At 54.8% G+C, this 23,799-nt stretch overlaps 3 protein-coding genes across 6 annotated transcripts; all 3 read right to left on the bottom strand.

Moving 5' to 3' along the window:
* Positions 1 to 48: 48 nt before the first annotated feature.
* KRI1 (KRI1 homolog) lies at positions 49 to 8,136 on the bottom strand (the record flags this gene model as incomplete). Its single annotated transcript, XM_079701990.1, has 19 exons — positions 49 to 481; positions 1,243 to 1,341; positions 1,437 to 1,501; positions 2,411 to 2,541; positions 2,627 to 2,753; positions 2,839 to 2,927; positions 3,022 to 3,097; positions 3,932 to 4,102; positions 4,205 to 4,300; positions 4,386 to 4,512; positions 4,969 to 5,096; positions 5,388 to 5,465; positions 5,556 to 5,652; positions 5,950 to 5,999; positions 6,086 to 6,140; positions 6,393 to 6,501; positions 7,002 to 7,107; positions 7,872 to 7,945; positions 8,043 to 8,136. 19 exons carry the CDS (start codon positions 8,134 to 8,136, stop codon positions 142 to 144), a joined length of 2,112 nt encoding a protein of 703 aa, XP_079558116.1. The 3' UTR covers positions 49 to 141.
* Positions 8,137 to 8,608: 472 nt separating this feature from the next.
* Positions 8,609 to 10,769, bottom strand: CDKN2D (cyclin dependent kinase inhibitor 2D). Its single transcript, XM_079702084.1, has 2 exons — positions 10,606 to 10,769; positions 8,609 to 9,566 (listed from the first exon to the last, which is right to left on the bottom strand). Exons 1-2 carry the CDS (start codon positions 10,744 to 10,746, stop codon positions 9,207 to 9,209), a joined length of 501 nt encoding a protein of 166 aa, XP_079558210.1. The 5' UTR covers positions 10,747 to 10,769; the 3' UTR covers positions 8,609 to 9,206.
* Positions 10,770 to 12,515: 1,746 nt separating this feature from the next.
* AP1M2 (adaptor related protein complex 1 subunit mu 2) lies at positions 12,516 to 22,159 on the bottom strand (the record flags this gene model as incomplete). 4 transcript variants are annotated; one of them, XM_079703338.1, is made up of 12 exons in its annotated part: positions 12,516 to 12,925; positions 13,357 to 13,432; positions 14,073 to 14,198; positions 14,707 to 14,865; positions 17,000 to 17,071; positions 17,152 to 17,294; positions 17,794 to 17,920; positions 18,015 to 18,162; positions 18,273 to 18,298; positions 20,566 to 20,633; positions 20,820 to 20,976; positions 22,118 to 22,159. In XM_079703338.1, the coding sequence occupies 12 exons, from the start codon at positions 22,157 to 22,159 to the stop codon at positions 12,903 to 12,905; spliced, it is 1,167 nt and encodes a 388-aa protein (XP_079559464.1). In that variant the 3' UTR covers positions 12,516 to 12,902. The 4 variants fall into 4 exon arrangements, with proteins under 4 accessions (XP_079559464.1, XP_079559463.1, XP_079559462.1 ...); XM_079703337.1 differs by having other exon boundaries at positions 17,152 to 17,300; XM_079703336.1 differs by having other exon boundaries at positions 18,273 to 18,403.
* Between the last annotated feature and the right edge of the window lie 1,640 nt (positions 22,160 to 23,799).

A 23,799-nucleotide genomic window follows, 5' to 3' on the forward strand; every position in this document is an offset into this window, starting at 1 on the left:
TATTGAGTAGGCCTCAGTTTTCACATCTCTAAGATGGGAAGACTCCCTTGCCCACAGGTAGATGAGAGGGTCTATACAGTCGATAAGAGGGGGCTTGATTGAAGGGGAGGAGCCCGAAGGCCCCTGCAGGCTCCCTTGAGCTCAGGGGTGGCTCTTAGGCCTCTGCTGCTTCCTCCGTTGCCGGCCCAGCTGGCGGAAGTGCAGCCGTTTGGGGTTGAGGCCAAAGGCCTGCAGTCTCTGGCGGCTGAACTCGCATCCACCAAGTGTTACTGTGGGGCCCAGGAGACGTGCCTTCTTGCCCCTCCTCTGCCTCTGGGGGGCTGGCTTCTCGGTGGGTGTCACAGGGGCTGCCTCTTCCTGTACTGGGGGGCTCTCAGGCTGGGGCCACTTCCCACAGGCCCCATCGGGTGCCAGCAGCTGCCCCTGTGGGCCAGCTTTGTCTCTTTGTGGCTTCCCTGTGGCTTCTGTGGGCATCTCAGTCCTGGAGGAGGAAGGCATGGCTCAGCCCAGGCCAGTCACAGTTAGGCTTTCCATCCCCCATTTTTACAGATGTGAAAAGGGGAGGCTCAGAATTCGGGGGGCCTGGACTTCCTTGGTGGTCCAGTGGTTAAGACTCCGTGCCTCCACTGCAGGGGGCGCGGGTTCAATCCCTGGTCGGGGAACTGAGATCCCACATGCTGCGTGGCGCGGCCAAAAATAAAAAAAGAACAATTCAGGGGCCTGCCTGGGACTCAAACGTGGGTCTGATGCAATACCAAACTGGGATTTTTCTATTGAACTCTGAGGCTGGATTGTGTCACTGATAATTTTGATTGTTGAGCCTGAGCCTGCACTAAGCTCTTCACACAAATTAACTCATTTTAGCTTTACATCAACTCCGTGAGCTTTTATCACTCCTGATTTATAGATCAGGAAATAACAGGCATAATAACAAGAGCTAATACCTATCCAGAACTTGCACTGTACCTGAATTAATTAACTTAATCCTCAAAAAAAAGAAAAACCCAACAAGAAGTGAGCCATCTTTATCTCCATTTTATAAATAAGGAAGCAGGCCCAGAGAGGGAAAGTGACTTGCCCAACATCACACAGCTACAGCCCAGCCAGGACTTGATACCCAGGTATCAGAGAAGAGAAACCCCATTCCCAAGGTCATGTGACAGATGGCTGACAGAGCATGACTCAAACCTGGGCCTGGCAGGCTCCCAAGCCCACCCACCCCCTACAACCAGCAATACTTACTCCTCTGGGCAGAGTGACTTGAAGATCTGCCTCTTTTTCCATACGTTCTGGGCCTTCTGGCTGTATGCCCTCCTGTCCTGCAGCTCCTCCTGCTCCGACCTGCAGGCAGCTGGGTGCTCTGGGTGGTGCCCATGCTTGCCTTCAGCCTGCCCGCCCCTCCCCCCGGGGCACCTGGCCCAGTCCCGCCCCATCACCTGTACATGCAGGTCTTCTTCAGGGAGCACCACCGGTTCAGCTCCTTGTCATCGGCAGTGAGGATCTGCAAGGTCAGGGAGAGTGGGGTCCTGCTCGTGAGCCCCAGGGGGCCCTGACCCTTAAGCCTTAGTCACCTCATGGGTCAAAGCAGGGTAATGCTAGTTCCACCCAGCAGAAATGTCATGATGGTGAGAAAGAACTGATTTCTGCAGAAGCTAATTGATTTTTTTGTTGTTGGGGGCATCAGATGGGGAAACTGCGGCTCAAAGAGGGGATCCTTGCCCCAAGTCACATGGCCAGGAAGTGGCTACTCTCAGATTACAATTTGGGCCCTTGAGCCCTGACCCCATGCACTGTGGTCCCAGCAGCCTCAGACCAGGGCAGGGGTCTCCATGCCAATGACTGAGTTTGCTAATTACAGATGAGGCCCAGGTTCCTCACTTATGAGTTGGGCACCCCCTTAGAACCTACTGGAAGGTCATCAGGAAGATGAAGTGAATGCAGATGTTATAAGCTCAATAAACATCGTCTTTTTACTGTCAAGCATCCATAACCATTGTGGCTAAGGCGCAAATGACATTCAAAGCATATGTTTTTCACATCCACATCCATGAGGTGGGGCTCTTATGAGGCCCATTTTACAGACGGGGAAACCCAGGCACAGAGGCTCTAGTCACATGTCCAAGGTTATACAGCTGGTGAACGGCTGAGCCAGGATTTGAACCTGTGTCAAGTCTTAATGGTCACCCTGCTGCCGATATACGGTAACAGAATTAAAACTAATATTTACTGGGGCCTGCTGTGGGCACTGTTTCAGCCCCTGCCTCACAGAAACCCCTTGAGGCAGGTAATATTATTAGTACTGTCATTAGCACTATTATTCCTATTGTTTTCGAGATGAAAAAACAGGCCATGTCACAGCACAGATGGCTCCAGGCTCCCCCTTGCCTAGCGGGTGCCCCCAGGGTCCCACCTCCTCAGTGCTGAGCCCGAAGTCACAGGGCACCACCGTGCGGTACTTGAAGCGACAGGGCAGGTCATCGATGATGTCCTCGTAGTCCAGCCGGTAATACTCGTCCAGGTACTCCTCAAATGTCTTGTCCCCTGAGCGGGGACAGAGCCAGGCTGCCAGGGTGTGCCGGGCCCTGTGGAGCCCCTGCCTGCCCACGGCCACCCACCCGGGCCTCACCAGGGTCAAACACAGGCTTCTCCTGCCCCACGGCTGTGGCGAAAGGCGACTTTCGCTTCTTCTTGCCCAACGAAGGAGCCTTGCGCTGCTTCTTCTGAGGCTGGCTGGGGTCATAGTCGGCATCCATCTGTCGGGATGCGCAGGTCAGGCCTGCCCTTGCGGTCCTCGGGACCCTCTGAGGACCCCCAGATCCCCGCGCCCAGGGCACCTACATTGAAGTCGGGGTCCTCGCAGTGCGGCTCCTGCTGGCTCCAAGCTCCACCCTGCTCCGGCCCAGCCCACGTGTCCCAGTTCCAGTCGTCTGATTCCAGAGGACAGGCAGGCAGGGGTGGGCCGGGGGGTCAGGTCAGGCCAAGCAGTCCCCGCCCCCAGCCCACTGCCCCAGGTGACCTCACCTTCAAGCCCTTCCTCTTCCTCAAACTGTGGCTTCTCCTCCTCCATGGTTCCATAGAACTTGTCCCCGAAGCACTTCTGCAGGGTTGGGGCCGCGAGGGTGAGCAGGGCCCACTCCCCCCAGATGGCAGTACTCCTGCACCTTACATGGCCTCGCAGCACTCCCCTCAGCTCCTGATGTCGGGGGAACCCTGTGTGTCTGGGCCCCTCCACACCCACTTTTGGCTCATCTTGTCCCCTTGACCTCCCTGCTCTCTGCCCCCTGTTCCACTGGCTGGCAAAGGCAGATATTGCTAACCATGCCATTTATAAGCACCTACTACATGCTGGACGCTGGGCTGCATCTCACTATGTTCTCACAAGCTCCCCAAGAGACAGAAACTACTGCCAAATATTGAGAAGCTGAAGCTCAGGACTGAGAAGCTTCTAGAAAGTGAAGGCTGAACTCCAACCACACAGCACTCACACACTCCAGTTTTCACCTGGCCCACCTATGCATCCTTAGTCTCCTTCCTTGACCTCCCAGGCTTAGTCAGGGGCAGCTTTGCAGTGCCTGTGATCCCCAGTGCTCTCCCATCCAGCCCTCATCGCCTGTTCCAATGGCCTGAAGCTGTGTTTCCCCAAATACAACAACAAACACTGACGGCTCAATAAATGAGTTTAAAGGAAATACCATAACCCACAGTTCCTTGAGCATTTACCAAGTTAATTAACATTTACTATTCCTCTCAGGCTATCTTTACAACAGCCCTGACGTAAATGCTGCAGTTAGACTCACTTTATAGACAGAGACACAGGGTCAGAGAGGTCAAGTCACTTTTCTGAGGCCACACAGCCAGGAAGGGACTGCTGATTCCAGAGCCATGCTCTGAGCACCAGCCGGGCTGGGGGGCTGGGGCTCTGGGGCCACACCTGCATGAGCTGGTCGTGCTGGGCGGGGTCAAAGTCGTCCTCGAGGTCCTGCTCCTCAAAGCCCAGTGTCTCGTTGCCTGTGACCTGCCGCAGCCTCTCCAGCTTGGCCAGAATCTCCTTCCTCTTCAGGTTCTTCAGCTGCTTGAGTTCCTCCTGCTTCCTCGCTTTCTCCTGCAGGCGGCAGTTCACAGGAGAGGGAGGGTATGGGCTCCCCCCTCCCCCGGCAGGCTGGGCCCCGCCTCCTCACAGCGCACCACCCCAACAGACACTCACCCTCCTCTTCCGCTCCCGCGTCTCTTCCCTCCTCTCCTTCCTGCGCTCGTCCTTTTGGCGCACGGAGGATGTGATGTTCCGAGGATAGGTCTTGACCTGTGGGCAGCAGAGATGATTCCAGGCTCTCCCGGCCTGGACCCTGCGGGCCAGGTCCTCCCCGGAGCTGGCACTGGCCACCCACCGAGGCAGCGTCTGGCTCCTCGAAGCGGAAGTTGTACTTGTGCTCAAAGTCCTCCTGTTTCTTCAGAAACAGCTCACCCTCGTCTGAGGAGTCGTCCACGGCCAGCTGGACCGGGGGGCCAGGGACCCTGAGGGACGAGATGGGATGGGACTGGGGGCGTCAGCCGAGCTCCTGCACTCCTGTGTACCAGCATATTAACTCATTTAATCCTCACAAGAACCCTCTGCTAGGGTGCCGCCGTTACCCCCATTTACAGATGGGAAAACCGAGGCATGGAAATCCAGTGGCAGGGCCCCCTGGCTCCAGAGCCCACACTCGGCAGCTTTTCCTCAAGAAAGGCTAACTCTGGGGAATTCCCTGGTGGTCCAGTGGTTAAGACTCACACTTCCACTGCAGGGGCCACAGGTTCAATCCCTGGTTGGGGAACTAAGATCCTGCATGCCACACAGCGCAGCCAAAAAGAAAAAGAAAAGAAAAGAAAGGCTAACTCTGCTACCATCTATGTGAAAAAGTGTAAACGCCTGGTGCCTTTTCCCTTCTGGCCAGTGCTGGCTCCAGGCCCCTGGGGGACATGGCTACTCACCCTTCTTCTCCTTCCTCCTCTTCCTCCTCATCTCCCTCCTCCTCGTAGCGTTTGTTGAGGATGTAATCCCGCAGGAAGCGCTCCCCCTCATCCAGCTCTGGGTTGTTCCAATATTCCTTGAGGTGAGTCTAAGGGTAAAGGGGGGGTAATAGGACCCGGATCAGGGACTCGGGGACAGGGAAGGAGCACAGATGTGGGCACCCAGTGGATTTGAGTGACTGCAGCTTCACAGCCGGCCTATGAAGTAGGTGGGCTAATCCTCATTTTATAGATGTAGAAGCTGAGGCCCAGAGAGGGACACACCCCATCTTTGGAGAATGTGCTCCTGGCTACCCTCTCAAGGGCCGGTTTCCAGGGAAAGGTTGGATGGAGGCAGACCAGGTAGTTCAGTGGGTCAGGGACCAAGAATGGGAGCTCACCAGTTCTTTCAGGGTGTCGGGGTTCTGAATCTCCTTCTGCCCCTTCAGCCACTCGATGTAATCAGCATCCTCCTGGGCCTGGGGGGAAGGCCAGCGCTGAGGGTCTGTGGGAGCCCTGGGGCCCCCTCTCTGCCACCAGCCCCCGTCTAGCTGGGCCCCAGCACCCACCTTCTCCTCTCTGCTTTTAGCGCGTTTCTGCAGCAACCCGGAGCCACCTTCCCCGGCACTGTCCTCCTCCTCACTGTCCTCCACAAATGCCCGGAAGCTGCCCATGCGAGAGAACAAGCCTCAGAATGAGTGGGCTGGCCCTGCCCGCTGCCCCAAGACAAGCCCCGTCTACTAATCCCTGAGCTCGTCCTGACAAGCCCAGAGCTGTGCTGTGACATAGAGCCCATGACCAACCCCATGTCACAGATGCAGAAACTGAGGCCCAGAGCTAGCAAACGATGTGCCCAAGGGCACACAGCCATTAAGGGACAGAGCTGGATTTGAACCCAGGCCCGCCCAACCTCAGAGCCTCAACTCCTTTCCATCTGGCCACTCAGCCAGCCCCAGGGCTCACCTTTCCTTCAGCTGTTTCTGTTCTTCCACATAACTTTTCGATGAGGTCTGCTGCAGAGAGAGTGACATGGGCCTCAGGCCCAGCCCTGAGGCTCCAAGCGCCCCCAAGCCCCCCACCCAGCCTCCACCCCACTCACCTGGAGTCTCTGATTGGAGGCCTCCCCGTCTGAATTCTCCTCATCGACATATTTGCTGTGTGAAGAAGGAAGAAGGCTTCAGAATAGACACCCCATGGCCTGTCTGTCCCCATGGGGTAGGGGGCTGTTAAGAGCAACAGCTGGTGGAGGGGGCAGTGGGGTGCAGGCAGGTCACCAAGGCTCCTGCTCTCCAGGGTTCCCTCAACTCTGGTGAGTCACCAGCTTCTTCCCACCCCTGGCCCTAAGTGCTTGATGTGTCCACCTGCCCTAGGAAGGTGGGAGCCGAGGGGTCCGGCTTTCTCCTTACCCTCCCTTCTCCAAGATAACCTTCCTCTCGTAGTCCTTCAGGTACATGGGCTGCACCTTCTTTTGCTTCTCTTCAGCTGCTGGCTCCTCCTTACTGTCCGAGGACGATGCTGCGGGGACACCAGAAGACACCTGCCATCACCCACATCCACAAACCCCTTCCTCCCCCAGGCAGAGAGTAAGACTATGCTGGGCCAGAGTCAGACCGAGGTTTCAAATCCCCGAGCCACTAGTTCCCAGCTATCAAAGAGGCATCATACTTACTACTACCTGGAAGTACTTGGCAGTGATCATTCAGTGAATAATTCACACTCAGAACAGGGCCAAGCACACAGCCGTTACTAATAACAACAGGTCTCAACCTAAGACACTCTGCTAAGTGGTTTTTTTGTTTTGTTTTTTTTGCCTTGCCGCGTGGCATGCCGGATCTTAGTTCCCCACCAGGGATTGAACCCGTGCCCCCTGCAGTAGAAGAATGGAGTCTTAACCACTGGACTGCCAGGGAAGTCCCTTTGCTAATCAGTTTTGATGTGTGTGGAGATCCATTAAACAGTCACAACCGCCTATAAAGCAATGAGGAATCTGGGCCTCAGGAGAAGTAGTCCCAGACCTGTTCTCTGATAGAAGGTGGCATCTTTCTGATAGATGCGCGGATCCTTCTTCTTCAGTAAGGAGAGGGTCTTGTAAAAGTCACGCTCCTGCTGAGTGTCAAATTCCTAGGGCAGGAAAAGGGGTGGGGACAGACTTCAGAAAGGGGCTGTGACGGGGACAGTAAGCAACGGGGGCAGGTGGGCTGAGAGTGTGTGGGAATTAGTGTGCATAGAGGGGTATGTATTAGGAGGAAGGGGGGGAATCCGGCTGGGTAGAGGCAGGTGGGGGTGGAGGGCTGGATGTGGATTACGGTGAGTGATCAGTTAGGTGGAGGAAGGAGAGGGGCCCTCTTGGGGGTGGGCCACACATAGGTAACGGATATGAGACAGAGGAAGGTAGCAGGCAAGGGGGTGGGTGGTACTTTCTGGTATCAACAAGGGATAGACAACCTAGGGGCAAGTGGGCAGAGGGCACATAAGAACAGAGAGGACGGGCTGGACTGCTCAGTGAGGCTGGGAAGATCAGGGCTGATATGGAGAAAAGCTGGGTGCCCCATGTGGCAGAGGGATGCCCCACTCTGGGAACAGAGGCAGACACGGAGAAACGGTTAAACTGTTAGGGACGAAAATGTGGACACAGGGTTCACACCTCACAGATCGAGATGGGCAGGTAGATCCGAGGTAGGGGAGGGGAAGTAGGGGAGATCTGCCCACTCCCTGGGGATGGGGAGGGCGCTGTCTGTCCCTCATGGAAATGGGGGGTGGGAGATGGACGCTCCCGTTCGGCGCGATGGGGTTGGGGGCTAGCCGCCCCATATAAGTCGGGGCCGGGATGCGGTGGGGGGCTTGGACACCTCCCGCAAGTCCGGGAGGGAGGCGGGGAAGCTCACCACGCGCTCGTCGCCGGAGTCAGACTCGGAGCTGGAGTCGCCGCAGCTGTCCCTATCCCCATAGCGATCTTTCACTGTGGGGCACAGATGGGATCCCCCCAGCTCAGCCTGGGGGACCAGATCAACCCCCACTTCCCGACCGCCCTGCACGCGCCGGCGCCCCGCACTCACGCCGCTGCAGCTCCTCGCGCTCCCGGTAGCGGCCGTACCGCGCGGCGAACGCCGCGTTCACCCGCAGGGGTGACGACCCGCGCGGCTCCGGCATGGCGGCTCTACGACCCACTGCGCACGCGTGTGGAGAGGCCCCACCCCCCAGAAGGCGGGTCTACTCACTAGCTAGCTTTAAATGGGGCGGAGCCTCATGGGCCGCACCTAACCCCGCCCCGGGTCCTTCCGGGATCCCTAGCCCGGTGACCGCAGTCCCTGCCCATGGGCCACGCCTCTGCGGGGAAGGCTGCAGCCACCGCCCACCCCACTCCCCCACCCGCCGGGGCTCCCGGCACCCAGCTGACATCTGGGGGCCCTTTCTCCACTCGCGGTTTCCTGCCTCCCTTCCGTTCCGACAGCGCAAACCGCTGCCCCACCCAGCTCACTCACGGTGGCGCCCTGGGAATTACCACTCTCTCCCCTCCCCCAAAGCATCCAGGATCCGCGACCCCGGTGCCCACCCCCACAAACATCCTGAACACGCGACTTTCCATCGCAGCCTCAAAAATCAGAAGCCACCGGCGCTGTGATCATGCACAAGTCTTAATTTAATGGGTAAAAACATTAAATTACACACACAACAATTTCTTCCATAAATCATAATAAATAGACTTTTTTTTTCTTTAACGCTGTACAAGGGACTGGAAACCAAGCTTTCAACAAAATATGAATGAACTCATACTACCCTTTTATTGATTTGGAACACTCCCCCCTCCCCCATGCCGGAAAGCAGTGTGCACACTTGAGGTCTCTCTCTGGGTACAGCCAGCCAAGGTCGACAGGTTCCAGGAGCCTTGGAAGCGATGACCTCACTCTAGGGCTGGGGCTTTAAACGCTCTGCCCTTGGGACTCGTCTGTAGCCCCAGCAGTCGGGGCGTGGAGGAAACCGAACCGTTTAGGTGGCTGTTGCCTGCAGGAGCCCTTCTCTGCCCAACACACCAAAAGGGGTGAGAAAAAAAAAATGAGAAATGTACCTCAAACACACACACCCCAGAAATCAACACCAACAAGCCACAAACTGGTGCCCCTCGGCAGTGGGCAGGAGGAAGAAAGGGAGAAAGTGTTTCTTCCCTCCTCTTCTGACACAGAACCCAGCCGGGTCCTGCTGCCGGAGTGGGTGGCCCCAGGTCACAGTGGTGCCACCGTGTGCCACTGCAGTATGTCCATGAGATCCTTAGCGCCTCTTCCCCTTGCCAGCTCCAGAGGTGTGAGCCCCCTGGCGTCCCTGTGATGAAGATCGGACTCGGCAGCCAGGAAGCCGACCACAGCCGTGTGGCCTTCTCTCACTGCCAGATGGATGGGGAGGGCCCCGGTGCCATCAGGTGCATTGACATCAGCGCCATGCTCCACCAACACTTTCAGGGTGTCAAGGAATCCAGTGCGGGCTGCATCATGGGCTGGAGTGGTGCCGGAGGCATCCTGGACGTTGGGGCTGGCACCTTGCTTCAGGAGTTCCAGGGCGATGGTGGGGCTGCCAAACATCATGACCTGTTCGGGGGGTAGAGGGTCAGGGGGTCTCCAAAGGAGGAGGTCCAGGAAAATGGGTGACTGCAGAGAGGGGTCATTCAGGAGTAGAGAATGCCAGAGACGAGGTTCTCTAGCGAACGAGAAACTTCAGGGAACATAAACTCCCAGGCAGCTGTTGAGACCCCACAGAAGAAGATCTGGGAATAAGGACCCTCAAAAAACTGGTCACCCCCCCAAGGATAATACACTCCCCCTAGGGTATAGCCCCATGGAAACTTTCAAGGAACCTGAGACCCTCCCCCAAGGAACCAGAGACACTTCTCTCCACAGATGGGAAATCATCAGGAAATATGAAACCCCCGCCAAGAAACAGACCTCAGAGAAGAGCCCCCTCAAGGGAAAGTAGATGGCCAGGGAATTTGAAACTCCATCTCCATGGAATTTCCCCCTCCCATATAGTGAGGATGCTCCCAAAGGTACCTGACCCTCTCAAGAAATGGGGTTCCCCTTTTGTAAATGTCCCCAAGGGAAGAGGGACTCCCATGCAATCTGTAACTATTCCCTTACTGGGATCCCCCCCAATAATATGCCAATATGAAAATCCCGCGGGAATGGAGATTCCCCGCCCCCCCCCAGAAACTGGATACCTCTCAGAGAACCCCCCAGAAAATGGGGACACCCTGGAAACATGAATCTTTTCTTCCTGCGGTCGGACCCTCCATGCAAGCTCCAAGAAACCGGAGCCGTCCTCATGAAACCGGGATCCAAAGAAGCTGAACGCTCACCCAAGGAATACGAACTTCTCTAGGGAAACTGAATCCTCCGCAATCAGAGGACGAGGAATACTCCAAAGATGGAAAGCTCTCCCCTCCCCCAACCTAACCCCATCCACCACCCACCTAAGAAAGGGGACATCAGGGAGCCAAGTCAGCCCAGCGATGGAGGAACAGACCCCAGTCGGCTACCAACGGGAACAAGGGGAGAAGAGGGAAGGTGTCTGGGGTCCCGGTCCTCGCCCCGCTCCCCTCTTCGCCCTCGCTGCGGGCGGGCCGGGCCTCACCTGCAGCGCCGTCTTGCCAAAGCGGTTCAGGGCGTCGGGGTGCACCAGCTCGCGGTGCAGAAGGCGGCGCACCTCCTGCACGTCTCCCCGGGCCGCCGCCCCGCTCAGCCGGTCGCCGGCGCGGACCTCCTCCAGCAGCATGTCGATATTTGCGGCCTGCGAAGCCCCCCGCCCCACCCCGACGCGGTCAGTGCGGGGGAGCCCACCGGCGCTGACACGAACAACCCTCCCACGGCGTCCCCGGCCTGCGCGAGGCTCCTGGTCCGACTCGCCAGTCCGGGGCTCCTGCGCGACCCCCGCCCTCTCAGCCGGCTCCTCCCCCTGTCGGCCGGTGGGCCCGGGCCCAACCCTCCGAGGCCCGCAGCGCCCGGCCCGGCGCCCGCCCCTTGGGGGCCGGGTCACCCCCAACTCACCCTCCCTCCTCCTCGACGGGCGGGGTCTGTTCTGAGCAGACGCCGACGCCGCAGCCGAGCCGGCCGCCAGGGGGCGGAGCCAGCGCGCTTGGGGTCCCGCCCCCGGACGCCGCGGATTCGTTTTCTTAAGAACTCTCTAGGTTGTAGCCCAGCTGCATTGCCCAGCTCTGGACCCTGTAGTGCCCCGCCCACTCGGCAAGCGCAGCCAATGGCCACGCGTCACCAGGGAGGCTGTGCGCGCCGGCGTGGGCGGGTCCACTTCTGATTGGACGAACTGCGGCGACCGGTAGACCGCCGGCAATGGCGGGGTTTTCGGTTTTTCAAATGCGCCGGGCGGGCGGGAAAGAGGGCCGGTTTAACTGACCCGGGGGAGAAAGGTCAGGAGCAGAGTAGCGCGGGCCGCTCCGGGACCTCGGCACCTCCGAGGGAAAGGGAGGCAGGGCTGCGGCCGCCCTGTTCGGAGTTCTACCGTGCGATAAGTATTTATTAGCTCTTACTGTGCTGAGCGCTTTATTTGATTCATTCACTCTCTGTGCAGGAACCGTTCTGTGTGTGCAGGAACCCGGCGCTGGGGAGCGCACATTCAAGCAACTAAATAATTTTAGATAGTCTTAAGCACGGTGAAGAAAATAAAACGTGGAAATAGGGTGGGTGAGGAAGGAATCACATTCGGCTCAGATGGGGCCAGCCGGGGCGCAGCAAGTGCAAGGGCGTGGAGGAAAGTTCACGCTGCAGGTGCCACGTGGGTGAGCCTGGGAGGCGAGAGTCGCGGTTGGAGGCTCTTAACAGAGACCTTCAAACATTTACGGAGCACCTACTGTGTACTAGGCGGCCAAGTGGAGAGCAAGCTGGGTGCCTCCTGCTGCAGGACGCCTACGGTTTAAGGGCTGGAGAAGACAATAATTACATATTTTCAGAATGGTATACACTGTGGAGCTGACAAAACGGGATAAGTAATAGTCTCTTGGGAAAAGAAGGCAGTTGAAAGAGAGAGGTCGGAGAGGGCCACCCTGAGGAGGTGACATTTGATTTGAGACCGGAAGGTGAGGGAAGGAGCCATGTGGATATCTGGGGGAAAGCATACCAGGTGGAGACGCTGCAGATGTAAAGGCCCTAAGGTAGGAGCACGCCTAGTAAGTCCAGGAGGAGTGAGGCATAGAGGGAGAGAGGGGGCAGGAGGTGAGGGCAGGTAGGTGAGGGGGAGGGGTAATGTTGATCAGGCCTGTGGGCTGCTGCGAGCGCTTGACTTGTACTTTTTAAAAAGAATTGAGCCATGATCTGATTTAGGAGTTAACGGGCGCCCTCTGGCGGCTATGATGGTAACTGGCTGTCGTAGGGGAGGGAAGCCCAGAGCCCTGGGAACCAAAGTGGGGGCAACTGCGAGGGCCCAGATGAGTGACCATCGGGAAGAGAAATGGATATGTGTTGCTCACGCTTATCCCAGCACTTCAGGGACAGCCCTGGCACCCCCAGCCCCCAGCCAAGAAACACATAACAGCAGCTAGATTCATTTTTAATGCCATCCCAAAACTCAGAATGGGCCAGCGGGGCCTCTGGGCTCAGCAGCTGTGGAGGGGGACCTCCCCACACCTCCTAAGGCAGGTCACTGCAAGAAGGCACTCATGAGGGGGACTTCAAGCCCCTTTTCTATTCATATAAAATGGGAGGGAGGAGGGGCGGGAGCCTGGAGACAGGGAGAACATCCCTCCCAGCCTATGGGTAAAGGAAAAGGCTGGGAGGGAGCCAGCCAGCCTTTAAGAAACTGCTAATTCAGGGACTTCCGTCACACATACACACACATCCCATCTTCCCTCTCTCTCTCTAGAGTTCGCAGTCGGGGCCTGGAGAGAGGACGGCCTGTGTTCAAGCCCCCACTTCTCCCTTCTAGCTGGTACGAAGTTGATAATCTGCAGGGAAACAATGAGCGGGGACCATCTCAGAATTGGGGAAAGGAGACAAAGGGACAGGCCCCCCACCCAAATCCAGCCCCTTCCCCAGTGCTCATGATCAACCCTACAGGTATGTAACAAGGCTATGGACTGGCTCAAACATGGGGATTGTAACCACAGAAACAAGCCTGCTTCCAGGCAGTAGATGCGGGTGCTATGTGTTCAGCCCCTCATCCAAACCCCACCACCACTACCCTGGAGCTGGCAACTGTCCCCATTTTAAAGATAAGCAAACCGAGGCCCAGGATGGCACACTGACAGAGACAGGATAGACTTGGGGCCAGGCCTGTTGAGTTTTGGAGTCCTCTGAGACAGGATGTATTAAAGCCCCAAGACCATCCCCTTTCATCTCCTTGTCTCCGTCATCCCAGGGAGCTGGGCTGCCTTACCGCCACTCTGGGTGATATAGCGGACCCAGGGCAGGGCCTGGTAACCACTCTTCTCGATGATCTTCATGTATCGGACCTGAAAAGGGATGAAAGGAGGTGGCCCAGGCTAGGGGGAGGGAGCTGGCTGGGGCCAGGGGAAAATATATAACACAACTTCAGGGAATAAGAAAGCACAGACTTAGGGACTTCCCTGGTGGCACAGTGGTTAAGACTCTGAGCTCCCAATGCAGGGGACCTGGGGTTCGATCCCTGGTCAGGGAACTTGATCCCACATGCATGCTGCAACTAAGAGTTCGCATGCCACAACTAAGGAGCCCACCGGCCGCAACTAAGACCCAGTGCAACCAAATAAATAAATATTAAAAAAAATAGGAAGCACAGGCTGGGAGAAATGAAGTAACATGGCTCAGGGCAAAGATGTGGCAAGGACAGTGTGTGGGGGAGTTAGGGGAGAGGTGGTCCAGGACAGTGGGAAAGGTGGCCCAGTATAAGGGAATAGACCCAGCACAGTTTAGGCACAGGGCAAAGTAAGAGGGGGAGGGGGAGGGGACCCAGGCTGAGAGCAGAAGAGGCAACACTGTTCCAGGAAAAGACAAGGATGATTGCAAAGGAGAGATGAGCCAGGCCAGGGAACGGAGGTGATCCAAGCTAAGAGACAGGAGAGCAAGGAACCCACTGAGGTCAAGAAGAGGAGCCACTCTGCCCACTTCTCTCACCTGGATCCCGGAGACGGTGAAATAGGGGATCTCAAACTTGACCCCGATGGGGGGCCGGCCCTCTACCTCCTCCTTCTCCACGCTGGGGAGGCCAAAGTGGGCGCGCATCAGGTACTCCTTGCCCCCCTGAGGGCACATGGAGGTATCAGACACACTGAGGGGCCCCTCTATACCCCAGACCATCCTCATGGCAGCCCCTAGGGGTAGGCTCTGCTCTCAGCCCATTTTACAAACCAGAAAGTAAAGGCTCCTGGCCAAGACTCACAGCCAAAGCTTCTGACTGCAAAGCCTGGTCAGGGACCTTCTAATGATCACCTCCCATTTTCCAGGCCCCAATGAACAGCCCCACCAATATCCCAGGGACAGACCAATCCTCCAGCAGCCCAAGGATGTGGGTAACATGATATTGCCTATTTTACAGATGGGCAAACTGAGGCTCCATGAGAGGAAGTGGGATTCCCAAGGCTGTCTGGGATTGGGAGAATTTAACTATTATGCTGGTCTGGTTTCCAGCTTTATCATCCCCGAAGGATGGCCATGTGCACACGTAGCTGGCTCTCTGATTTATTCTCTGCCTTGCCCTCAAGAAGCACGGGTAGGTCCCCCAGATCCCCCACCCATCCACGGTGCTTACCGGGAAAGACTTGATACTCCAGATAACGACGTTCTTCTCTGGCATGTACTTGGCACTGCCCACGCTGGTCTTGAAGCGTGGGGAGTCGGCATCGCTGGGTACTGGCACAGATATCTCCACGCTGTTGGCCACCGACTGCTTCTTAAACTGCCCCTTAGCCTGTCAGTGGAGAGAACATGGGGCATGAGGAATTCACTCAGGCAAATATTCACCAAGGCCTTTTCATGTGCCAGCTCATCAAGAGCCCTGAAGTGGGGACCATAATCCAGCCTATTTTCCAGATGAGGAAACAGAGGCACAGAGAAGTTAAAGCATTTGCCTGGAGACACACAGCCAACAAGTGGCAGAGCTGGGATCCACACCCAGGAGAGACTCCAGAGGTCCTGATTTTGTTTTTTTGTTTTGTTTTTTGGCTGCACACAGAGCGTGCAAGATCTTAGTTCCCCGACCAGGGATGGAACCCACGCCCCCTGCAGTGGAAGCTCAAAGTCTTAACCACTGGACCGCCAGGGAGGTCCCCCAGAGGCCCTGCTTTTGGTGCCTTCCGTTTGGAAAGTGTCATACACCTTTGCCTCGTTCAAAAGATCCCTCATTTGAGCAGCCCCTAGGGCAGGCTCTGCTCTCAGCCCACTTCACAGACAAGAAAGTAAAGGCTCCTGGCCAAGACTCGCAGCCGAAGCTTCTGACTGCAAAGCCTGATGGGTCCTCAGCCCGTCACAGAGTTTTCATTTGAAAGCTGACATTTACTGACCCCCTACCATGTGCTGGGCCCTGTGCCAAGCAGTTAGCCCTCTCACTAATTCTCTAAAGTAGGAGCCATTCCTAAGGCCCATTTTACAGATGAGGAGACTGAGGCCCAGAGAGAAAGAGCATTTTGCCTGAGTCACGTAGTTGATAACTGGCACAGCAGGGATTTGACCCAAGCCTGTGTTCTCAATCCTCACATGTTCTCCTTACAGATAAGTTACAACATTATAGGAAGATCTAGATCTGTGTGACTTGGGACAAGCTTTTAACACAAGGACTCTAAGTGTCCATGTGCAGTAGCTAGCATTATGATGACTGCTCTTATTTATGAATTTGGTGGTGGTGGGGAATATATGAGAGGTGGGATTGGGGGCAGAGGACCTGGAGGTAAAACAAGGCAGGGGTTGTTCTTTCTGGAAGACACCAGCTTTAAGACCCTTTCCACTTTCCCTGCCTGCAGAGACGGGGACACTGGGGATGTCAACACCCCCGCCCCGTGACCGTCCACTCCACAACCCAGCTCCCTGAAGACTCTAAGACTGGGGAACAAAGTTAAATCTGAGAACACAGACTCTTGAGCCAGACAGACCCAAGTTCAACGTGCCCCCTCCCTTCCTAGATGAATGACATCTTAATTCTTCTGGGCCTCAGTTTCCCCATCTGTAAATGGGGCTAACTATATGCTCTGGAGGAGCTCTTGCTTGGGGCACTGGGAGACAAGCACAGAGCTATTCATGGTAAGGTGAACCGGAGTAGCCAGGAACTGAAAACAACCCATGCAAGAGATGGGACAGAAGATTCTCACGGTGGAATATTCTACAGCCACAGAAATGGAGGCACTAAGCTCTGGCTGCTGGGATTCCTCTTAAAAATCCACATTACCTGAACAAAGCAAATTATACAAAAAGTCATACAGCTCCAGTCCATGGATGTAAAGGTCAGAAACCAGAAGAATGAAATATTTGTGGTTATAAATGCAGGTGGCAAAACTATAAAGAAAAGCAAAGAAATTATTTACAGGAAATTCAGAATTTTGATTACCTGCGGGCAGAGGAGGAGCAGTAATTGGGGGAGGGGCAGATGGGGGTTCAGAGGAGCTGGTGGAGCCAGGCACGTTCAAATAAGCTGTGCGGTTTATTATTAATCTTTAAATCATATAAATACACTATATGGTTTATATATGTGTATGAAAGTAAATAAGTAAAACAGATCATGTGTCAGATGCTGGTAAGTAATAAGGGGAAAACTACAGCAAAGAAGGGATGTGGGAAAGTCAGGGAGGGCTTCTCTGAGGAGGTGACATTTAAGCAAAGAACTGAAGGAGGTGAAGGAGCAAGCTATGTGGATATATGGGTGGCTGGGGGCAGAATGATCCAGGGAATAGCCAGGGACCATGCGTGGTATGTTTGAGAACCAGCCAGAAGACTCACATGGCTGGAAGGAAGTGAGGAGCGGGGAGGAAGGTAGGAGATGAGGCTACACTGATGTGGGGGGTGGGTATGAAGGGGCGGATCAGCATTGTGAGTAATTATTCCCCAGGGCCCACCTTGACCATGATCTCCACGCGGCTGTGGGAGAATTTCTCAATGACAGATTCAATCCAGATCAGCGGCTTGACCTACAGACAGAGGAAGAGGGAGTTCTCCGAGGCTCTGGGGTCAATTCTCACCTCTTGCCAGGGGCTTGACCCTGCCTTACCTGGGTGCTGAGGCGGTAGGACATGAGCTCGAAGTCACCGTCAGGCGGAATGAAGGAGATGGTACGGTCGTTGTCGAAGCGAGACAGCCGCACACACTGGTGGAATTTCACATCCTCCAGTTCCACGGACTTGTTCTTGCTCCCTGAAACTCGGAGCCGAGTTAGCAGTGTGATCCTGGAGCCTGGAGCGACCCTGGAGCCCGGGGCATGGTACCTATCCTTGTCTTCCCTTTCTACCGCTACGATCATCCCCATTTAACAGATGAGGAAACTGAGGCCCGGAGTGAATGAGTAACTTGCCCAGGGTCACCCAGCTGGCCAGGAGCGGAGCTAGAATCTGAACTCCGGGAATCAGGCTCTTGCTGCCAGGTTGTTAAATATGATGCTATTCTGTCTCTTACTCCCGCTAGAATGTCAGATCCATGAGGTCAGGGATTTTTTTCTTCACTGTGGTGTCCTTGCGCCTGGCACTCAACGATGAAGCAGTTGTTTGCGCAATGAACCAGCAGCTGCAGTACTGGTCACAACCAGAAGAGAGCGGGCGAGTGCTATTTCAGAACTGACTGCAAATCTCTCGGTACCACCCACCCCTGATGGGACGAAGTCTCAGGCTCCAGCTTGCACCCCCTTCCAGAAACTTACGGCCAGTGAGCTCGAAGAGCACGCGGTCATTGAGGCCCAGCCTCAGCTCCGGCATTCCTGACAGAAACACCTTAAGCTTGATGGTGCCCACGATCTCACTCAGCAGGACACTGCCGTTGGCGTTGACCTGAAGATGCACACATGGGCGGGTCAACAGGCATAGGACACACTCTCCCGCCCTAAGGCCGTGGCAGGGGTGGGGCAGAGGTATGGGGGCTCACCAGTAGGTTGACGGACTCTATGACATCGATGAAGACTTCGTTCTTCTTGTATTTGATGCCCTCCGAGCGCCAGGACACAGCATTGGTGACAGTGGGTGGCACTCGCGACTTGCCCGTCTCCAGCTTGTTGCCCTGCTGCGTGATGTATCTGGCAGAAGGGCAGGGAGATGAGCAGGTAGGCCCAGGGACAGTTCCCCAGCCCTCTCCAACTTTCTTCTACTCATGGCCCACCCTGTGGTTGACCCATGGCCCACTCACTCCTGCAGGATTTTGCTGTCCGTGGTCTGTGGGAAGCCGAAGTCCATGAGCTCATCCAGCAGCTCGTAGACGATGACAAAGTTGTCTCGAATGCTTTCCTCCTCCAGCTCCTTGAAGTATTCAGAGAATACCTGTGGGTGCAGGGAGACCGACATCCACAGAGGTGTGGCTGGTGTAGCTGTGGGCTGAGTCCCCACTCACCCAGCCAGCCACCCAACAAGCAACTATTGAGTGCCTACTATATACCACTGTCGGTATATTAATGGTGAACAAAGCCAACAGGGTCCCTGCCCTCCTGGAATGGACCCACCTCAGAACAAGGTTTGTAAATGCATGAAATAAAATACACAAGATGGGAATTCCCTGGTGGTCCAGTGGTTAGGACTCTGCACTTTCACTGCCAAGGGCCCAGGTTTCATCCCTGGTTAGGGAACTAAGATCTCACAAGCCAAGACGTGATGCACAGCAAAAAACAAAAAGAACCGCAAGATGGCAAAGGAAAACTGTTACACAGAAATACGTCTCAGTTCATGGACTTGGGGGACCCCAAGATGGGAGTCCCTGGGATTAATAGGTATCACCACAGCAGAGAACCTGTCAGTCACCCAGCATTGGAAACCCCATCCTTCATCCTGCTCCAGCCTCTCTGGCCTTTTTTCTGTTCCCATCTCAGGGCCTTTGCACATGCTATGCCCACTGCTTAGGACACTCTCCTCACAGCAGCCTCCTTGTGACAGGCCTCAGCTCCTCAGTGAAGCCACCACTATCCCTTGACCCCTGTGAGTATCAGGGTGAGACTAGCACCCCAGTGACTGGTTATCACAATGTCCCTTTGAATCTCCTTCTTGCCACTTATTTATTTATTTGTTTGTTTGTTTGTTTATTTTGCGGTACGCGGGCCTCTCACAGTTGTGGCTTCTCCCGTTGTGGAGCACAGGCTCCGGACGCGCAGGCTCAGCGGCCATGGCTCACGGGCCCAGCCGCTCCGCGGCATGTGGGATCTTCCCAGACCGGGACACGAACCCGTGTCCCCTGCATCGGCAGGTGGACTCTCTACCACTGAGCCACCAGGGAAGCCCTTGCCCTTTATTTTTTGATATACATATTTATTTATTTTTTGGGTCTTTGTTGCTGCACATGGGCTTTCTCTAGTTGAGGCGAGTAGGAGCGGGGGCTATTCTTTGTTGCGGTGCACGGGCTTCTCTTTGCAGTGGCTTCTCTTGTTGCGGAGCATGGGCCATAGAACGTGAGGGCTTCAGTAGTTGTGGCGCACGGGTTTAGTAGTTGTGGCTCACGGGCTCTAGAGCACAGGCTCGGTAGTTGTGGCACACAGCCTTAGTTGCTCTGTGGCATGTGGGATCTTCCTGGACCAGGGCTCGAACCTGTGTCCCCTGCATTGGCAGGCGGATTCTTAACCACTGCGCCACCAGGGAAGTCCCTCCTTCTTGCCCTTTAACTCCTCAGCATAGGCAGGGACCGTGCCTGTCTTATGCACAGCTGTGTCCCCACCTCTGCCTGGCAGAGAGGAGACAACTCAATACAGATCTCTTGTTTGTCAAAGTATATTATATTTACTAGGAATTTTTTTTGGCTGCACCGTGCGGTATGCGAGATCTTAGGTCCCTGACCAGGGATCGAACCCGTGTGCCCTGCAGTGGAAGCACGGAGTCTTAACCACTGGATGGCCAGGGAAGTCCAGGACTCTGTGCTTCCACTGCTGAGGGTGTGGGTTCGATCCCTGGTTGGGAACTAAGATCCCATAAGCCACATGGTGGCCAAAGGAAAAAAAAAGTATTTACTGAGCACTTTCTCAGTCATTGAGAATGGCATATAGTAAGGGCTCAATAAATTACTATATGATAGTATGATACAACATTAGTGGTAATGCTAACAATAATACCAAACCTTTATTGAGCACTTACTGTATACTGAGCACTGTTTTAGGCGCTTTAGAGGTACAAATTTGATTAATTCGTACAACAACCCTGCAGCAGGACTAAACCCAGTTTAGAGGCACAGAGAGAAGTGACTTGTTCAGGGTCACACAGCCAGGAAGTGGGGGAGCTGGGTCTGGAACCCAGTTCCCTCTGGTTCAGATTTGAGCACCGGAGACCTCCTTGGTTCCTACCCTATAGGGAGAGATGATCCCACAGCAGCTAATGAGAACCCAGGGTGATGGGGCTTTGATGGTGACATCCCCAGGGAAAGCTTCCTAGGACAGATGGATTCCGAAAGAGGTGGGCAAGACAGGTAGACAGACAGACCAGCCGGCCAATGGAAGGCCAGGACCTACCTCCACTGTCTTGTAGAGGAACGAGTACACGAGGGAGGCATTGGCGTTCTTCAGTGTGGTGGCCACCACTGCGGGCAACGAGGTTAAGGAAAAGGTGCCGTTTTGGAGGGTTCCAATGGAGCACAGACCCTGAACCCTCACCCTCCACCCTGAGCCACTGCTGTATTGTGCACCTCTTGTCCCAGCCCACCACCTCTGGGCCTGAGCTGCCCACCACTGCGGGCCCCCAGGGATCCTCCTGTGGCCTTGGATACAGTAGAGGTTGCTGTATTTGATCCACAGAAAGTGGACCCGGCCGTGGCTCATCAGTGGGGCCAGGGCGCCCTCCTCCTCCCGCTGCATGAGCAGAGGCATGAAGTGCTCAATCTCACTCATGGCCACATCGCCCTTGTAGTTGCGGCTGATCAAGGGCTGAGGGTGGGCAGAGAAGGTCTGGTCACTGCTGGGATCCAGGGACTCTCCGCCCGGGGGCATCAGGTTGCCAAGCTCTGACCCTACTTGCTGGCTGAGGGGGCATGGGCAAGGCTCTGCCTCTCTGCATCTCAGTTTCCTCCTCTGAAAAATGGGCACGTGATAACGACAGCTAGAGCGTCTAGAGCTCTCATTGACATCTACTGAAGCCTGGTTGTTTGCTAATTTATTCTGTTGTCACCACAACCCTATGAGGTAGGTGGTATCACCATCTCCATTTTACAGACGGGGAAACTGAGGTATGAACCACGCCCATAGTAAGTGAGGAAGCTGGGAATTGAACGAAGATGCCCCGGCTCCAGAATTCCTGCTCTCAAGCCAGGCTCCATATGCACCAAATCGGTGAGGTAGGGACGATGAAAGGAAAGAAAGAGAGAAAAAAAGAAAAGAAACAATTATATCCATATATCTCTCATATATCTCTCATAGTTCATATAGCTCTGCCCGGCAGGCAGCAAGCGGTCAATAATAATAATACCTACTTGGTGAGGTTGTTTAGTCCAGTGTTTAGAACAGAGAGGGCACCCGCAGGACCTCACACACCTTACCTCCCACTATGATTATTATCAGAAATATTATTTTCACCGCAAATGTTATTATTGCTCCTGAGTCACAAGACGAATGGGAGGGGGGCACCAGAAAGGGAAAAGACAGACCCCAAAGGGGAATTAGGGTCTCCGGCCCCTGCTGTCTTTCCCAAATATTAGTACTGTGGATGATGATGGTGACAGAAATAATCATTTCAATTCATTGAACGCCTAATGTTTGCAGCAGGGCTACTGGGCTAGGTGGTATACACGCATGAGGTTGTATTCGTTCTTCTTGGGTGGGGACTTCTGTTATTCCCATTTGTACGGACAGGGAGACTGAGGCCCAGAGAGGAGAAGCCCCTTGCCTCAGACACGCGGCTAGTGAACAGTGGAGGTCGGATTCGACGCGGGACTCCCAGGGATTGGGGGAGGGGTGTCCACACGCCCCCAGAGCTTTCCGGGGCCTCGCTGCCTGCAAGGAGGGGCCGCCCCTGGGTCCGGGAGGGTGCAGCCTCACCTGTCCGTTCCCCACTCCCTGCGCCCAGCCTCACCTTGCCCTTGACATCGAGGATGAAGACAGCCGAGGCGGACATGGTGGCGGCCGGCGGACCTGGCTGGTGGGGAGGGAGGGCTGGGAGGCGACGGTGGCGCCGCTTCCTTCTTCCTGCGGAAGCGCCCGCGCGCAGGTGAGCACCCAGGTGAGCGCGTCTTAAAGGGGAGGCCACCAGGTGAGCGGCGCAGTCTGCCGACGAGAAGACGCTGCGGGGGCGGGGAGGGGCGGAGCTTCGGATGGGACAGCTGCCCCGCCTCACTTTCCCTTTGCGCCCTGGAGGGCTGATGGGTGGAGACCCCAGACCAACCAACTGTGCATCCAACCAACCATCCACCCATCCATCCATCCATCCATGCATCCATCCATCCATTCATCCATCTATTCATCTATCCATCCAACCAATCAACCATTCATCCACCCACCCATCCACTCTTTTTTTTAAATTAATTGATTAATTAATTTTTTTAAATTTTATTGTTTTGGCTGCGTTGAGTCTTTGTTCGTTGCTGTGCGCAAGCTTTCTCTAGTTGCAGCGAGCAGGGGCTACTCTTCGGTGCGGTGCACGGGCTTCTCGTTGTGGTGGCTTCTCTTGTTGCGGAGCATGGGCTCTAGGCGCGTGGGCTTCAGTAGTTGTGGCACGCGGGCTCAGTAGTTGTGGCTTAGTTGCTCCGCGGCATGTGGGATCTTCCTGGACCAGGGCTCGAACCCACGTCCCCTGCACTGGCAGGCGGATTCTTGACCATTGTGTCACCAAGGAAGTCCCCATCCACTCACCTTGTTTCTTCTGTCACTCCCACATGCATGTGCACCCCAATAGAGCAGGGACTTTGTCATTTTCATGTCTGTGTCCCCAGGGCCCAGTGCTGGGTGCTCAATATGTGTCTAATTAATTAATTATTACCATAAATATTTACTAAATAATTTATTCTTTCACTCAGTTACAGGAACTGTGAGTTACACTCTTAGCAGGACAAATGTAGCTGCCTTTTTTTTTTTTTTTTTTTGGGCCACAGCCATGTGGGATCTTAGTTCCCCGACCAGGGATCAAACAAGTGGCCCCTGCCGTGGAAGCTCAGAGTCTTTTTTTTTTTTAATTTCTTTTATTTTTATTTATTTTTGGCTGCGTTGGGTCTTTGTTGCTGCGCGCGGGCTTTCTCTAGTTGTGGTGAGCGGGGGCTACTCTTGAAGCGCAGAGCCTTAATCACTGGACCTCCAGGGAATTCCCCAAGTAGCTGCTTTTATTGTTATTCCTAATGTTACTCTTTAAAATTTTTAATTAAAAAAAATTTTTATACCGTTTTTAAAGGTCACACTCCATTTGCAATTATTACAAAATATTGGCTATATTCCCCGTGTCGTACAATACGTGCTGTAGCCTATCTTACACCTAATAGTTTGTGCCTCACCCCCCATCCCTATATTGCCCCTCCCCCTGCCACTGGTAACCATTAGTTTATCCTCTATATCTGTGAGTCTGGTTCTTTTTTGTTGTATTCACTGGTTTGTCATATTTTTTAGATTCCACATATAAGTGATGTAATACAGTATTTGTCATTCTCTATCTGACTTATTTCACTTAACATAATGCCCTCCAAGTCCATCCATGTTGCTGCAAATAGCAAAATTTTGTTCTTTTTTACAGCTGACTAGTATTCCATTGTGTATATATACTACATCTTC

Source organism: Hyperoodon ampullatus (genome assembly GCF_949752795.1).
Source record: "Hyperoodon ampullatus genome assembly, chromosome: 4".
Taxonomy (NCBI): domain Eukaryota; kingdom Metazoa; phylum Chordata; class Mammalia; order Artiodactyla; family Ziphiidae; genus Hyperoodon; species Hyperoodon ampullatus.

Coding starts and splice junctions, on each gene's coding strand:
- CDKN2D (XM_079702084.1), bottom strand. CDS start 10,746: ATGCTGCTGGAGGAGGTCCGCGCCGGCGACCGGCTGAGCGGGGCGGCG. Junction 9,567..10,605: donor TTGGCAAGACGGCGCTGCAG/GTGAGGCCCGGC, acceptor CCCCCCGAACAG/GTCATGATGTTTGGCAGCCC.